Raw genomic sequence first — 18440 nt, 5'->3', positions numbered from 1 at the left:
GCTCATATGATACAGTTACTTCGTAATAATTTTTTGATTAATATCGATTTTAGTTGAAATTATAAAGACTTTTATGACTGGGAACTCAATTTTGTCCAATGTAGACATCACGGATTCCGAATATCCAGTTCCCTAAATTCCATATATTGATTTTACCACTTTGAATCATCTCTATGCTACTATTTAAAATCGACTTTAAAAGTGACAGATAATATTTGTTATGCCGGTTTTTTTTCAGTAGCTATCTGTGGAAGGATAAACTTCAAGTGCTCTTAAATTAAATTTACATTTTTCATGATATTTTAAGATGATATTAATGATGTGGAACAGTATGAAAACCTGTAATGTATTATTCAGATATTTTTATCTGCAAAACGGCTAAAATTAACTGGTGTGCATATCTCGAGGTGCGAATGTACATGGAAAATAGGTAATTTCTAATGTAACCAAAATTGCATCGCTAGCCTATACGCTTTAGCTGGGAACAGTATATATAACATATATAATTATGTTCCTAGCTTTAATTAATAGTATCTTTGTTGATGATTTTTATGATATACATTAAATGATGTTTCTCTCTGTTCCCTATGCAATTGTTATAATCTCTTTTGCACTGGCCGTGTTTAGGTTTAAAGAGTGTCTAGCCTTGTTTTGTTATATTTCGTCAGCAATCTGGATTTAAATCGGATTTTCCTATTGGCAAATATATATATGTGAATCACTCACAGTGCCTGTGTCTGGCAACAGTCCGCTTGAAGTTAAGAAAATTGTGTCAGACCCTCTCGACTCTGATTTTCTTTAGGCTAAAAACCTTTAGGGGCATACGGATTCTACGTTTAATATTCAAAGAACAATGCCGGGGCATTTGGATTCATAGATACCCTCGGTTGGTCCTAGCATGATTTCATCAATGATACGATGTTATAAAATGCAAAGGAACAAAAAATGAGTATGTTTTTAGAACTAAAAGTATACTAGAGTAAACAAATTAAAAGTTAACGAGCGACAAACTTACCTGACATATTCGATATTTCCACATGGCGCACTTAATGTCTTCTATATTTGTCAAAATGTTTGCAATCATGCATATCACAACTACACCCTTAGTTATAAGAGATATTCTCTGATAACAGCGATATAGAAAAGCTAATATTAATGTTATGTAATGATGCTGTCAAAACCCGTCAAAAATGATGAAAACTACATCTGCCAAGATTGTTACTTTTGTTATTCTGTCACGCTGACTGCTTCCCTAAGTATTGTTTTCGTAATTTTCTAGTTGACGACGATTTTCTAAAAATCTTGAGATTCCGTGCGATATGTGAACATCTCTGTAGATATTTGTGTGTCTGTATTTTGAATTTGTTTTGTTTTTGTTTGTTTTGATTGATTTTTGTCACACGTTTAGAATGTTTCCCTCTCCTTATCTATATGATTATACAGGGTCATTCCGATGATTAAGTCGTCCTGAATTTTTGTTCTGCGTCCATTTTCCATTTGTTCGTCTCTTTGCATCTCTGCAAAGCTAATGGTGAAATTTCAGATGAGTGACTGAAGTTTCCAGTTTCTATGGACACATTATTTTGATTTTAAACAAGTTTAATTGTTTTATTTTTATAATATCCCTAAATTGTTATGATGCATGTCTCACATACCGTTTGTTAAATTGATTTGGTTCTTTTTGGGCACTGACACTTCAAAATTAGTTACTTGGATTTCAATGGCAAACATCGAAACTTAAAATAAAACATAATCGCTCTAATCCAATCCCAAAAATGTCAGAAATATCCCGGTTAACTATTGATCATAATAGAAGAAATTTAACTGTTGTACAATCATTATTTTGCAATATACCATAATAGTTTAAATGAACAATGATTGTGTTACTGTAGACTTTCTATCAAATATAAAAAAGACGATAAAGTATGATTGTCAATAAGACAACTGTCCACAAGAGACCAAATGACCAAAAATTAACAACTATGAGTCACCGTACGACCTTCAAAAATAAGCAAAGCCCATACCGCATAGTCGGCTATAATAGGCCCAAAATGACAAATGTAACACAGTTCAAATTTTCGTATACGGGAAAACTAACGGCCTAACGGTACAAAAAAAAGAACAAAAAACAAATGTGTAGCATCAAATTTCGGCCTAAGATTAGGTAAATCGAATAATGACAATTTTTCTTCCATCGATCAAGAGTTTTTCTGACGCGAGTACCTGTTAAATACGTGCAACGCTACATGTTGTTCGATTCGTGTTGAAAATATCACCGCGTATGAAGCTTATAATATTCCAATGACGAAGTCTCTTTTAAAGTAGAACGTACATTATATACAGCATGAGTTCTTGTAAATGCGACATGTGTCATGTATACATGTTCATCTGGTTTGGGTGGAGCATGGTAAAGCAGTACAGTGAATTACGAACACCTGTTTTAACACTTTATTTTAATAAAAATCAAGTTAGCACATATAAATTTATTATAAAACATAATGAACACAAGATTGTTTAAAAGGTTTCTGGGTACATACAATTCATTTTTTGGGAGATTTTGCCGTTTTTCTGTCTGCTTTCTTGTTTTGTTGCTTTGATTGTTTATTGTTTTTTACATTTTTCTGGTCATCTGATGAGTTGACACCTGATCTTGCAGATATTGGCCGAGAGCGTCCTTCTACTTTAGGATTCAACGTTTCTGAAATTAAATTGTTAATATGTGGTCATTTTTTGGTGAAATATCTAACGCATGTTGGCTAGGAACTATCCAAATTTATAATAAAATTAGTGTCCATTTGACATAGATGTCCTAGTAAAAAGTAATGTTTGAAGCATGAAAAGCAACATCTTTGTAGTGATTTTAACATTGTGTTGCTGAAACGTGAGAACGAAATACCCAGTGTCCAGTATTGCGAGCCGAAAACATTAATTATTGGGTCAGTTTGAAAATTAAAATAAACAGAAGAAGGCCCAAGTTTTTTGTATAACTATCTTATCATTCGAGTAAATAGTGTATGGCTGGTTTTGGAGCATGCATTATCAAACAATGACACTTAGAAAATTCCGTCTATCGTATATAACTTGATTCAGTACTTGCCAACAAATTCCGTATTATTTTCCATTCCTACCAGCATGGGTCTGTACATCGTTCTTGATCGGTCAAAATCATTCTCATGGTAAAGACCTGTGGAAAATAGGAAAAAATCTTTATATTTCTTGTAATGTTCTTCGATTGGAAAGGTTACATGAAAATCTAGAAAGATTGAAAATAGGCATTGGGAGAATTCCTTGATAAACTTTAAAGCTGGAGGAGGATGCGAAACATTCGGAAATTCATAGAAATATGTCAACAAAGGTCAATGCTAATAATATAATGAAATGATTTTCACAAATTAAAATTGAATCCTACTTGTATGTCTTGTATTACAAATCAACGGCCCATACAAATGCATGCACAAAATGTCTATTGTTTAAAGAAATTTATTCATATATTCTAGTTTGAATTTTATCATTATCGTGACATGTCTAAATTGAATACTGTTAAATTTTCATAAAATTCCATAGAAACAAACCTTCAACCTTTAGTAGAATAAGAGTTTCCCTTTCTTTTAAGAAATCAACACCATATTCGAACGGGTGTCGTCTTAAATCCTTTACTATTCCATCTTCATCAGAAAGCTCTACTATATCTGAAAAATGTACCCAAAATCTTTATATTTCTTAGGAAAGTAAAAAAAGCAATTATCAAACAATATTGGAAGCTTATGATAATAGAAAGTTCGACTGAAGTATAAAACTAGAGGCTCTCAAGAGCCGGTATCGCTCACCTGACTCTCCTTGGGTTTTTGAAATCATATAATAAAAGGTAAAATTTGGCTACAAATAAGCACTTGTCCAGCATCTGATTAGGAAAGGAGCATTCATGCTATGTTTGGTTTTATTTAATTCAGTGGTTCTCTAGAAGAAGACTTTTGCATGCAGTTCCTATGTTAAACTAAGCCCCCCACTGGCGGTCATCTTGTATGTTGGATCAGCGACAAAGTAACAACACTTGGTCATTATCTCATAAGGAACATTGGTGCCATGTTTGGTTTCATTCCATTAAATGTTTCTCTAAAAGAAGTCATTTGTATGTATTTCCAATAGCGGGTCCTATGTTAAACTAAGTCCCCCCGCTGGCGGCCATGTTGGATGATGGATCGGCTACAAAGTAACAACACCATGCCATGTTTGTTTCATTCCATTCAGTGGTTCTCTAGAAGAAGTTCCAAATGTCAAAAGTTTTGGGAGCTACCATTTGATTTGTATGGGGGGGGGGTGACAATTGTTGTAAAAAAGTCAGGATAAGCTAAGAAAAAAAAAGGCAGGACCGAATAGACTGAAAAATAAAAAAGCAGGACAGATATTACAAATAAAAAAAAAGGCAGGACACAATTTTTCATCATAGCCCCCCCCCCCCTTAAAAATCAAATGGTAGCTACCTTATGCCGACGACGACGGACGCCAAGTGATGAGAAAAGCTCGCTTGACCCTTCAGGCAAGGTGAGCTAAAAATGATATTCGTCATCAATGCCAGGAACAAACAAGAGTATATATAAGCTCAAATAATTCGCATCTGGGACCCTGTTTAAACTATGCACCATGCATGATACTTTTTAAGAATGTATTCTTCTGACTTTTAAGTCTCGTTCAGTTTCGTTGAAATCTCGTTCTTGAATTATTTCCAAAACATGTGATACAAGTAGAAAAAAGCAATAATTTTTTTAAATATTATAATCAAACATAACTCTGTGAAAAAATTGTGTATTTAAAATTAATGTTTTTTGAGAAATCCAGTTTTCAAATTTGACTACCAATCAAGTCTGTATTTTTAGCTAACATTTTGAGAAAATGGTTGAGGGATACAAAAGATGATTTTACAAGAATCATGTACAATCCATATCATTTTGGCCATGTCAAATTTCTTAGATATGTATTTTTTTAAATCATTTATATAAAAAAAGTTGAAATAATATAAGCATTTTGTTCTTTAATAAAACTGAGAAAAATCACAAAAATACAAAATTGACAGCATGGTAAATTTTACACAAAAAAGTGTCTAAATATGATAAAACTTTCTTATATTAACACCTACCTATAGTTTTTTTAAGAAAAAATATTCAGATTGGTCCATTTCATCTTTATAGAAAGTATGAAAAAAAGTTTAATTGTGGAACTGTGATTTTTTTTCATGATGAAAGCCCCAAAATAGGTAAAAATCGATGAAAAATGGGAAAATCATCAAAATTGGTCATTTTCAAAGGGCCGCAGCAAAAAAAAAGTGCACCACCATATGATTTTTTTCTTCGCCAATTATTTTGTTACACTCTTTTAAACCCAAAAATCAGGTTAAGAAAAAAAGTTTAATTCTAGAAATTTTTTGCTCCATAGAGGTGTACATCCTTAAAATTGAGGATTGACTTCAAATATTACGGTAACTTATCATCATCACTAATCCGTTTAAATCAAGTCAAGTTCAGATCAATCGGGCCTACCAGACCCTCAAGACCAGACCAACATGACGAGTCTAAGGGACGATATAAAAAAATCAAGGAAGGATAAGAAAAAATTCAATTCAAATAGTTTTGGTTTTTTTTTTGTTGTTTTTTTTTTTGGGGGGGGGGGGGGGGGGGTGGCAAAATTGCTGCGAGTTTTGTTTGATCATCGATTTTATATACATGTATATCCTTATTGGTCAATCATTTTTTCCCAAATTAAGTTAAGAGGAGGGTAGGGGTAAGTTTTTTTTATCCAACACTGAACTTTTGATGCCGTCCCTACAAGAAGACGAAATGCGATTCACACAATTTTAATCCTTGAATCTATAATGAGTGTAAAGTCACCTTCAAACAACTCAATTCAGCATACTTATTAATTTAGAGCTAATATAGACCGACCTAACTACAAAAAAATCTTGACATTGACCAATGTACCTTGAAAATGTGGTCAATGTCATAGAATAGTTGCCTGACAGACATTTACAACTTACAATCATCCCATACACCATTCATAGTGGGCCTATTGTATTATAGTTTCTTAGAAACAGACATAACTAGAAAAATATTTGCCAACCTATGCAAAATTAAGTCAAGGAAAACTGAACCTGCCTGACAAATGTTGACACCTTACAATCATTCCATACACCAACTAAAGTTGTCTTTGAGTATCTGAGAAATGTATCTATCTAGAGCATTTCGTCGCAAGCAAGATAAAAACAAAAACGCAATCATAATCGACTCGAATTTTTCTTAACTCCTTCGGATTTCTAAAGCATTAAATCTGTTGTTTCGTAATGATCAACAATGGCGGATCCAGGATTATGGAAAGGGGGCGAAGTTTTTTAAAGATCGCCGAGCGGATCGAGGCTAAAAAAGTTGAGGACCTTTTATATTATGTTATTTTTATAAAAAAAAACATAAAATATGTTTAAATGCCTACTTTACAGGTCCCTGACGTGGACCATGTATATTTTACAGTTGCTGTAAAGTGTAAGAGTTGGACATGTTTTATGCTGTATTAGTTCTCCCTATCAATTGTCTATCATAAAATGATAGTATCATATGGATCAAAAGCTATGTACTGATATATTTGATGTCAGTAAAACATAGACATGGCAAATTCTCGTGTTTTGTATGGCAAATTAGGATAAACTAAAAATTTATTTTAGTAAGCAAAATATACGCCAGGCTATTCAATGAAATTTACAAAACGACCGACACGAGTTAAACTACAAACAAGCAATGTATAGCCAAACGTTTCGTTGAAAAGTTTCATCTAAACAAGAGAAGTAAGGGGTTTCAAATCAACCAAAAGGTTACGAATGAGTCTGAAATGACAACGAATTTATGAATGCCGGTCGACAAATTAATGGAGAAATAAGGCCATTCCCAATAGGCAGGTTGCAGTCTGGTTTGAAAAAAAAAGTATTCAAAATATCAGTTCGGCGAAACAGACATTCCGGTCAGACATGGAAACCCGACCCCAAAAACAATACGCCCGTTTTTATTAATCATGTTCATTTAATGCTAAATAATTCTGTTGGAAATTGTCGTTTCTTAAAGTAAAAAAATGTGGACAAGTCAAGATTATTGTTTTCAATCCAGGTACGGCCAGAATTTTTGTTTAAGGCAAACATCAGAATAAGATTTTTTTCTTAAATATCTCAGACTGTCTCCTCAAATCTAATTACCTTAGACTTTAAATCTATCTAGAGCTTTAACTACTGACTGGGGATCATTGTTCAGTTATATTACTTCGAAATAGACTAGGACGTTTGGGGTTACAAGTTTTCGTATGTAAATATTATTGCTGTGGAACTTTTTTTTTCATGAGAGTGTAATTAGAGTTTTACTTTCTGTTTGGTGGAATTGTGAAATAAAAGTCAATACGTTTTTGCTCAATCCTGTCTTGCTTTGAAGGTATCATGATTGTCATCCTCAGCCTAAGCAATGTGTTACTGTAATTTGAATTTCAAAATGACCGAGTGACGTTTTTCGACGCACTAGTCAACTCCACCAAAGCGAATCACATGACTTTGCCATAGTCGGTAAATACCAGCGAAAAATATCTTTATAAGTAAAGAATTGTTGCATAAAAATTAAATACACGGGAAATGGCAAAGTTCACAAAGTCTAGTCTGATTAATCATTTATGATTTTACCAACAAAAAAAAATAGAGATATGTACTCCGTATGCAGGCGCTGCTGGAATGATGCTACATAGAAATGGAAACTGAACTATTTGGGAGCTGAAATCATCTCTTTTGTCGTTAAGTTTTGTTTTCAACCGACCCTAATTGTCAATCTCTAGATGTAAGTTAAGATACGATACAGACTTAACTTTATCTTACATCCTATACATTTCTAGGAATATGATTGGTTAAAAGCGACCTCGTGGAGACCGTGTATATTCAATATTAGGTTAGTAGGGAGGCGGGGCTTATTTCAATACACGGTTAGTAGTGAGTTTGCGACTTAGGCACTGTTTGATTATTTAAAATATTGACAGTTCTGTTTAATATTGTTATATCAAGGTTGTTTATTATAAATGTTTATCGTTTACATTAGTTTTTTTAGTGCATATCAATTGAAGAAGGTTCTGAAAATTGAACACCTGCACACTTTAATACAGAAATAAGGAGATGTGTTATGATAGCAAATACGACAACTTTAGTCTAAATTCAACACATAAAGGTAGTCGGTAAGATAAATTCGTTACATAGTGTGCTAGTGACTTAATATGATATATACAGGGTAAGTAGATTCCATATGGGGTTCGAGCTTCGCTCTCACCCCATATGGAATTTACTGACCCTGTATTTATCATCGCTCGAACCCCATATGGAATTTACTTACCCTGTATATATCATATTAGGTCACTAACACACTATGTAACTAATAGTATCTGTAGTATCCTTTATTATTATCTCTTGATCGATGGGATAGATTTGTTCAACATAGTCACCAAGTTTTGTATTATTTTGTGAGAGAACATCTTCTATATATAGCGGAACGTAAAGTTTAAGGATATTGCTAACTTCTTATCTTCCTTCCTAAAAAGTTCCTATATGAAGTCATCCTCATAATTATAAATAAACAAGTCGGCAAGAAAAGAGGCACAATTGATTCCCATTGAAATTCCGATAGTCTGTTGAAAAACACGTCATCCAAACGTAACAAATATGTTGTCAATCAAGAAATCAAGCATTTTGATGACTGTTTCAGTGAATTTTTTGTTTGAATCCGAGTGATTCTTTACAAAGTAGGATGTATCCCTCCCCAAGACAAGATACTTGTATCTACGTTCGCCATTCTTTCTAATGAAACAAAGTAATACCCACTCTTTCAGTTTGTCTTTTAGTTTGGAATGGGGAATACTTGTGTAAAGTGTAGAAAAGTGTCTGCATGTTGATTTATATTTTCGATGACTCTACGAGTGATGTACATGTACCAATGCTAAAATTTAGTAAATATTTTGACCAGTTTGTGATATCGAAAACTAAAATATTGATTAGTACACATGCAACATCAAATACATTTAGTATAAAGACGGCATCAACAGTCAGAAACAACATGACCGTATCGACAGATCGTAGAGCCTTGAATGTACATATTATGGTGAATAATATTATCTATATAATGAAAAGAAAACTCATATGATTGACCAGTACGCCCCCTTTGCTGGGACTTTTTTTTTTTTTTTTTTATACATTTCCTTGATGGAGGATTGCTGCTCACAAGGAAACTGTTAAACCAAGAGTTCCAAATGGTGAAGTTTAAATTTTATTTCGTACATTTTACGGACGCCATCACGAGTTGGTTGACCGTTATGAAATGACCGTTTCACAGATGATATCGAATATGTTCCTTATGTCGTAACTACAATACCCTTCCCTGTTTACGAATGTGACCTACCTAATTATACTATTTACCGGATTAACAACATAAGCAACACGACGGGTGCCACATGTGGAGCAGGATCTGCTTACCCTTCCGTAGCACCTGAGATCACACCCAGTTTTAGGTTGGTTCGTGTTGCTTAGTCTATAGTTTTCTATGTTGTGTCTTCTGTTCTATTATTTGTCTGTTTGTCTTTTTATTTTTAGCCATGGCGATGTCAGTTTATTTTTAATTTATTAGTTTGACTGTCCCTCTGGTATCTTTCGTCCCTCTTTTATACATTCAGGCAGAAACATATATATGTCTCTGGTTCAGGTATTGCACATCCAATCTTTTATGGGGATATTCTTTACAAAGCAGAAAAATGTCTACATACACATCAAAAGCTAATTAAACCATTACACATACTTACTGTATATTACTTCATGAACATCTATAACTTTCTGTAACTTGTACCTCCTCAGTTAAATGGAGAAATAAAGTGGGGTGTTTTTTATGTAGAGGGGGGGGGTACTTTTTGAGTTTTGTATGTATACTATATATTATAATAAAACTATTTTTTGTAATTGCATGTTTCTGATCCGGCTAAATCCAGAATTTTGATTGTATATCAACTTCAATTTGTCTACTTATACCGTTATTTTGTTGAATTGATGGTCGTGTTGTAATCTGTTTCGACTACAGATTTTTTATCGTCCCGTAGGATCTTTTTGTATTTCTTCCTCCTTATGTTTTTGGGGTGGGAAAGGGGTAGTACTACAAAAGTTTAAACACCTGAAGTAAATGTATACATGCTTACCATTTGAGTTACATTTGCACTTTTCTTTAATGGAATGTAATAAAATGTCATTTCTGCAGTTGGCATTGAAAATTTTACTCTGGTCATCTGTAAATAAAAAAAAATGCAATTTTACTAAATTGAAAGAGGAATCATTATTATAATTATACTATAGAGTGTTCCAGTTTGTTTATTGTTACATATATTGTACTATATGCACCGTATTTCTGTAAACTTAAGGTCTCTAATCAAAATGTAAAGTGTGAACAAGTTTGCCTTTTAATATGAATGTAATCGACGAGGTTTATTTACTTATACAGTTTTCGCTGTTATTTAACGTGTCATTGAGAGAACATATAGGTAAAAATAAAGAGCTCCTTACGCAAATAACGGTAGGTTTTCAAACAGATGATACGATTGTTCAACTTTATCTCTTGTTCTTCAAGTGAAATAAGTTTTGTGCAAACTTAAATCGTGTATATCAAGCCTACTTCAACTGCGTGGGATAGTACGAAATTTATACGGCTAATCTATTGCCGCTTGAGATCTTTCGAAAATGACAGAACAAAGTTTAATTGAAAGACAATATACAATAACAAGCTAATACTTATATAGTGTTGGACCCTTAATTTTTTTTTTAAATTTTCCTATATCACTTTGTTTCTAACTTGTTGGGATTTCTTCCCTTGGTTCAATTACTGACAATTCTAATACACCCTGTCTAATCGAATTCTATAGATAAGGGTTATCAAACAATGTATTTAGAATCAAAACCTCCATTTACCCTGACTCACATAACTGATGCCGCAACTAAAGGATGTCAATAAAACTAAAATAAACTTAAGGATATACATATAGTACGACTACCATTGAGACAACTATCCACCCGAGTCCAAATGACTTTGGTTTAAAATTCAGAAAGCCACCAGTACATAAAGTCATTGTGCAATACATATATTTTTATTGGATGCTGTTTTTGGGGGATTTTGGAGGGGGGTAGTCTTACAGTCAAACAAAGATTTTACCGGTACCTTAATTTACTAGACATTTTGTTTCTAGTAGCCAATTATGTCCCCCTTTACGTACGATATATTAAGCCTTTAGATGTTTTTACATTGACATTTTAAGTTCATCAATATTGCTTTTAGTATAAAAGTTTTGATATCATTTAAATGAATTTAATAGGCGGAAATATGATTCTTCTTATAAACCAACTAACACATACAAATCCTAAAGAGGTGACGATGAATTTGTGGTGACAGCTACTGCATGCTGTAAATACATATACTCCCACAATTTTTTTTTCAAACCTTGTTTAAAATCATAAATTAAGAATAATTACTTACCCCCATATTTGACAGTGACAAACATCGTGAGCAGACTAGTATATTATAATGATCTCCTCAAACTTCTATCCTTTTAATTTTGTTAACAAATCAATAAGTAAGATTAACAAATTTCACTGAATACTAAAATACAAAAGGGACGTTTTACGGAGGATCAAAAAACACCGTTACAAATCCAAACGATGATCAGCCGACTATCAAATAAACTTTATTTAAAAGCCAGATAATATCTTTCGTATACATTGCGATTTATTTTGTCTTTTGATATCAACTATTATTAAATTTTAATCTAACGTACAGCAATATCGGAGTTTAATCTCAATTAAACATCACTTGATTTAGTAATTCTACACGTCAAAACGAGCACAATTGTTTAATTAAAATAAGCCCCGTGTATTAAATTGTTCGAGTGTTTTGAAAACCACCGAGTTTCGTGATAGACTCGTACTTCTCCATTGTACTAAAATGGGTTTATTTGATTCTAACATATAGATTTCATTTATTACTTTGTACTACATTCAAAAGTGATTATAAGTGGAATAGATGTTGCCGTATACTACAATGATTTGGAATAAGTAAATAAGTGTAAAACTTTCACTATTAGTTATAGACCACAGACCGGCCAACTTGCACCGTATGATCCTTATAAGAGCATACATAATTGGCTAGGAACAATACGCCGCTGGACGTGTGGTAGATTGTAATAAAAATATTTTGTATAACAACAGAACTTTATTATTTTAGGGGTTCTCTCTGATATAACTTTAAACACGTATTACCTTTTAATGATATTTTTAAACTGCTACACTGTCAGCATGGTTCAAAAAGTGGAGTTGTTTTGATGACGGCAATATACCCAGTGTTCCAACTATAATCTAGAAATTTATTAATGGCGAAAAAGTACTTTGAGCATATACAATTGAAATATCATATACATTAAAAAGTTACTTTTTACTTAACCTCTTATGTGTGGGATAGTGCTTGATTTTCACATGATTTAGACATAATCTTTTAATAAGTTTAATTGAAGTCTGAAGCTGTTATTGTGCTGTATTCTGCTCTCTGGTCGGCTTGTCATTGTGCTGTATTCTGCTCTCTGTTCGGCTTGTCATTGTGCTGTATTCTGCTCTCTATTCGGCTTGTCATTGTGCTGTATTCTGCTCTCTGGTCGGCTTGTCATTGTGCTGTATTCTGCTCTCTGATCGGCTTGTCATTGTGCTGTATTCTGCTCTCTGTTCGGCTTGTCATTGTGCTGTATTCTGCTCTCTGTTCGGCTTGTCATTGTGCTGTATTCTGCTCTCTGATCGGCTTGTCATTGTGCTATATTCTGCTCTCTGGTCGGCTTGTCATTGTGCTGTATTCTGCTCTCTGGTCGGCTTGTCATTGTGCTGTATTCTGCTCTCTGGTCGGCCTGTCATTGTACTGTATTCTGCTCTCTGGTCGGCTTGTCATTGTGCTGTATTCTGCTCTCTGGTCGGCTTGTCATTGTGCTGTATTCTGCTCTCTGGTCGGCTTGTCATTGTGCTGTATTCTGCTCTCTGGTCGGCTTGTCATTGTGCTGTATTCTGCTCTCTGATCGGCTTGTCATTGTGCTGTATTCTGCTCTCTGGTCGGCTTGTCATTGTGCTGTATTCTGCTCTCTGGTCGGCCTGTCATTGTGCTGTATTCTGCTCTCTGGTCGGCTTGTCATTGTGCTGTATTCTGCTCTCTGGTCGGCTTGTCATTGCGCTGTTTTCTGATCTCTGATCGGCTTGTCATTGTGCTGTATTCTGCTCTCTGGTCGGCTTATTGCCTTTCAAGATGTCAAATGTCCATGTTTCGGGGTAAAATAATAAATTAGATTTTCGTATGAACCAAATTTGAGAGTGAAAGGTACGAATACCATACATGATTCCTGATCTTTTGATGCAGAACACGATATATACCATGAACGCCTTTGATCGAGAAAGGCACTAGAATCAAAATTAACATCACATACGTCAAGTTAATAAGATCTGGCGAGAAAGGAGCTTAAACAGCAAAGGAATTAGGATTTCATATTTGTCAGACATATATAATAGCTTTCTTGCAGATGGAACAAATCCTATCCAGCAAAGCATGATTAGATAAAAAAAAAATTGGAGACTTGATATTGTACTTTTGTTAGTAGAAAGCATGAGTATACATAGCCGCGTTGAATATTCTAATACAAAAGGAAGAAAAGAAAAATATAATAGATATATTGATTAATGTTTGATTAAATATTTCATGCATACTTACTATTGAGGACTTCATGATAAGCAAGGAGGTTACTGAGGTAGGAAGCCATAGGCTTTGCTTGACTAAGTAAGTCATACGTTTGCGAATAAACTAAAATATTATTCCAACAGATTTGGGTGAATCAAGATACATAAAGGTACCAATGAGTGGTTATAATGATGCACTAAGAGACGAGCTTAGGTAGATGTCAAATAGGGAAGCATTAACATTATACGGCATCTGGCTGGCTAAGTGGTAAATATAAGAACTAAGGATAACTGGTCCATGTCCAGTCATACCTGCAGTCTTCATTACTGGTTCACTTGATTACTTGAGAAGGCGCTACTCTTAGAAGGAAGGGTTTATACCAACGAAAGAAGAGACTACTAGGAACTAGACAGATATTATTCAGGTGCTTACAATCCATTTTGGTTCTCAACATTACATTCGACAACAAAAGCCCCTGTCATACATAACGGCTTAAATGAGCTCCCGTTAACAAATCAGATGTATTTGTTTTATTCGTGTATGTCAAGATATATAATTTGACATCTATGTGGATTTTTTTTGGAAAGGGATTATTGAAAAATAAACTCTTACATCGTCAGTCAATAAAAATCATTAATGTTACATCATCTTAAAAAACAAACTAAGCAAACAGTTTTCACTGAAATCTCTATTGTTGAACAAAATTTAAACCTCATTTCACATAATTAAGCAAACAAAGGAAGGTATTGATGTAATGGATAACAAACATTTACATGAATATTAAAGATATTAAAGCTTTTCACACTGTATGTATCGTTAAAATCGACGTACAGAAAAGTAATACATGAAGTAAAGAAAATAAGCGTGTAGGACTTTTGCGGTTTAGTTATAATGTTTTTACCCAACTATTAAAACGAAATTATACATTTTAGAAAAATCCATTTATAAAGATGATTTGAGTGAACAAGGTACACACTATAGATTGGAGAAATTCAGAATATCTTATAATATAATGACTGTGATACGACCGTCTTCCCTTTTCAAACTTTAATGAAAAGCTAAAGAGATGTATATATATACAAGGTGTTTACCGTTATAATCGAATGTTTAATTTCTAAAGTTTATCAATGATAAATCGGTTAATTGTTGGGAGTTATTCAATGAATTCGGTCATTAAATGTACTAGAGTGTTTATTTATTCTTGTGAAAATTAAGTTCTATTTTATCGCATGTTGGTTTAATTATATTTGAAGTGTTTTAGAAAAAAATCAATGTATACCTTCAACATTATGTATTGCATGCTTCTTTATATCTATGTCTATTGTTCGACATGCATTTACCATGGGAAAAGGATAAGTAAACTGTTTACAAACAGGTTGAACCTGATGCGTTATATTTGCACCTATAATTCTGTCTGCACTCACCATGAAATATTTTTATCCAGAGAAAGGTTTTTTACGATTTTTGAAAGAGAGTGTTTTGCTCTGCATTTGCACAAATTAATAGACAGAGTAACACGGGTATTCAAGTTGACCCTTTTGATAGTTTTTGAAACGCTAGATGGTCCGTATGATTATCAATAATGCACAGAGATCAACTTACAAATAAGTCATAGACAATATACCCTTCCTATGATAGAACATTTGGACATATTTTGCATTATTTTGTTAATATTGAGAAATGTTATTTTGATTCACATTTAGGGTCCACATGCCCTATTTCCAACTTTATCAATTACATTTTATAAGGGACCATCTTGAAACCATTGCGTTGGCAGATCAGCGCAAAATTACATATTATGTGGGACTACCTATTAAACTACCTGTATAATAGACCCAGGTGTTATTAAATAGCAAATTGATTATTTGGATAAAAATTAAAACAATAAAAGTACTGAAAATCAAAACGGAGTGTTCCTAATCAAATGGCAAAATTGAAAGCTCAATTGCATCAATCCAGAAAGGGTAACAACTGTCATATTCCTGACTTATATTATACAGGCATTTCTTATGCAGGAAAAGGTTGTATTTACTTAATATCGAAAAGGATCAAATATGGAAAGGAATCATGCCATTGTGAATAGCAGACACAACAGTAACTCAGGTGGCTAGCAAATGAAAAAACATTCACAAACATTTTTTTTATTTTAAACTTTGTTTTTTAAATGTCCATATTTTACAATATAGATATGGATTGTTATCTTCTACATACAATTGGTACATTTACTGTGATTGTTTTGCTTTTAATAGCTATTGGTGATAAAATATATGTGCTTAAAATTTATAAAAGAAAATATTACTAACAAACATCAGGCTATTCACAACATCACAAGAAAATCTGATACTTATTGTTAGAGCTTTGTCAGTTTAGTAAGCTTTCTAGAGCTTCATATATTTGTTGACTGTTTTAAAAATAAGACCTGCCCTAACAAGATTTAAGGACAGATTACTCCATATGTAACTACAAATTCTATTGTGTTATGAAAGTATTATGTTTTGGCATTGGTTTTCCATTGTTATTTTAACCCAAGTTTTTGGTGGGGTCGTGTTGCTTAGTGTTTAGTTTTCTATGTTGTGTTTTTTGTAGTTCTGTTTGTCATATGGTTTTTTGCCATTGTGTTGTCAGTTTATTTTCCACTTGTGATTTGAATGTCCCTCTGGTATCTTTTGTCTCTTTTACAGTACAAGAGTGTTTAGATGCTAGATGTTTTACTTTTCCATATTATTTAGTTTCTTTGAGTTGATCTTGCATGTGGCAGCATCTTAGGAAATGGCAAGCTAACTTTGGTAACATGTATAACTGTGGAGCTCCCTTTTAAGCAATGCATTGTCAATATTGTAATATTCTTATTAATTTTAATATGCACCTTTTTATGAAAGTTGACAAAAATATGAAACTGTAAATTTTCTCTTATAATTGAAGCTACCTGAAACTATGATTGAGGTAGAAAGTGCAGTTAACTACTGTTGAAAGGTTTGCATTTTATATGGAATTGTTGTGGTAATATATCATTGCTATACCAGGTTGAGACAATACAGAAAACATCTGACAGTGGTAATAAGTCTGTTCCCACAAAGAGTGGGTGAATATCACTGTGAAAATAAGGTAAGCATACTAAATATTTACCATAAGACAGCTAACAGAAATAAAAAACAAAGACAATTCTCTTTTCAGTCATGATTTAATAAATTCTATTGAATCATATAATATTACAAATCTTATCACAGATGTTCACTTGTAAGAAATATCATCTCAAAAACACCAGAAAATACATAGTTAAACAGCAAATTTATCTCGTACTCATATCCATATAATTACATAGCTTTTATGAATATTAAAAATAATATTCTTTCATTGGTTTAAGGATCTTGAGATATATCATAATTACTTTGCCTTTATACCAAAAATTAAAGATTAAAGTTGTTCGACTCGTATAAACTTTTAACTTTATGATTAATCAGGGATCAAGACTAGAAATGATCCCTACTTTTTTAGTCAGACGTATATTTGAATTCAGCTACCGGCAAATAAAATATTGAGTTATTTAAATAAAATGCAATAGAATTTTGAAGACGAAAGATGACGGTACTGCTTGGCAAAACAAAAATTACAGTAATTTAGTTAAATACATGCACATTGTATTATGATACAATACCAGTACATGTAATATGTGTATAAAACTAATTATTTTCACTCATATATAGAAATAAATTAGATAATTAGGTAAAATATTTCAATTTACTTCTAACATATATCAATGCCATAGGACATTTAAAGATGAGATAACAAAGAAATAGTATTGTTGTTGTAATTATTTATACAATGAGAACAAAAGTGGAAGAGACATTTATTTTAAATTTTGTAAAGCTTGAAATAAGACTAGAAAGTCTCACTCTGTGTGATAACACATGTCTGTATTAAATATCTGTTTGTTTTCCTGGTGATAAATGTGTTTTTAATAATGTCTGCATTCTACGGTGGTCGTTGGAGGCACATGCTTGTAATGGTCCTGAAAAACGTCAACTTCTCAAATGACTGTATTACCAAGGTTCCAATCATTGATTTTTCTAAATATTTGAGTGGCAATATCTTTTATGGTGCTCGACTTGATTTTTTTTACTATTTCTCAGTAAATATCATCCTTTTTTCACATTTAAAAAGCTTGCTTTTGCTAATGGTGACTGTAATACTTTACGAGAAAGTCTGATTTGGCCACTGTGTGGATCACGGGCAAAATATTTCACTTGTATTTCATCTCCCACCTTTAACCCTAATGCTGAAGGATGATCAATCTGAAAATAAGGACATAATTGTTTTTTTTACCATTTAATACACTTGAGACTCTTAAATCAATTTATGACTAAGATCTCTTTTTGTTGGTCGTGTAATGCTGATATTTTTTTCTCTCGATCTATTATAGTTTTTTTTGCACAAAATACCCCAAAATCAGTAAAAATAGCCTATAAAGGGAAATAACTTCTAAAAAGGTTTAAATCAAAATTTAAACATTGTAAACTATTGTCATCATTCTTGGCTTGCTCATCACTTATGCTGTTTTAAATTTGTTCTTTTATCAATTACAGCTTTTTCATAAGATACAAAAATTAATTAAACACATCATCAAAGGGCAACAACTCCTTAAATGATATAATC

At 32.8% G+C, this 18440-nt stretch overlaps 3 protein-coding genes across 3 annotated transcripts in view; all 3 read right to left on the bottom strand.

Annotated features, from left to right (window-relative positions):
- LOC134712087 (neurexin-1-like) overlaps positions 1-1122 on the bottom strand; it is a 91675-nt gene extending 90553 nt beyond the window's left edge. Inside the window, exon 1 of the mRNA XM_063573238.1 lies at positions 1016-1122. The gene's annotated coding sequence lies outside the window, so the exon portion shown is untranslated. The remainder of the gene's footprint in view (positions 1-1015) is intronic.
- A 1312-nt stretch (positions 1123-2434) lies between these two features.
- LOC134709625 (uncharacterized protein CXorf65 homolog) lies at positions 2435-11877 on the bottom strand. Its single transcript, XM_063569778.1, has 5 exons — positions 11562-11877; positions 10237-10323; positions 3573-3689; positions 3098-3184; positions 2435-2698 (listed from the first exon to the last, which is right to left on the bottom strand). Exons 1-5 carry the CDS (start codon positions 11584-11586, stop codon positions 2541-2543), a joined length of 474 nt encoding a protein of 157 aa, XP_063425848.1. The 5' UTR covers positions 11587-11877; the 3' UTR covers positions 2435-2540.
- A 5597-nt stretch (positions 11878-17474) lies between these two features.
- The window catches only part of LOC134712084 (polyribonucleotide nucleotidyltransferase 1, mitochondrial-like), a 36947-nt gene continuing 35981 nt past the window's right edge, over positions 17475-18440 (bottom strand). The window contains exon 24 of the mRNA XM_063573237.1: positions 17475-18079. Coding sequence (XP_063429307.1) covers positions 17924-18079 — 156 coding nt within the window. The 3' untranslated portion in view covers positions 17475-17923. The remainder of the gene's footprint in view (positions 18080-18440) is intronic.

Source organism: Mytilus trossulus, chromosome 3, assembly GCF_036588685.1.
Source record: "Mytilus trossulus isolate FHL-02 chromosome 3, PNRI_Mtr1.1.1.hap1, whole genome shotgun sequence".
Classification (NCBI taxonomy): domain Eukaryota; kingdom Metazoa; phylum Mollusca; class Bivalvia; order Mytilida; family Mytilidae; genus Mytilus; species Mytilus trossulus.
This window is presented reverse-complemented; position numbering and strand designations above follow the sequence as displayed.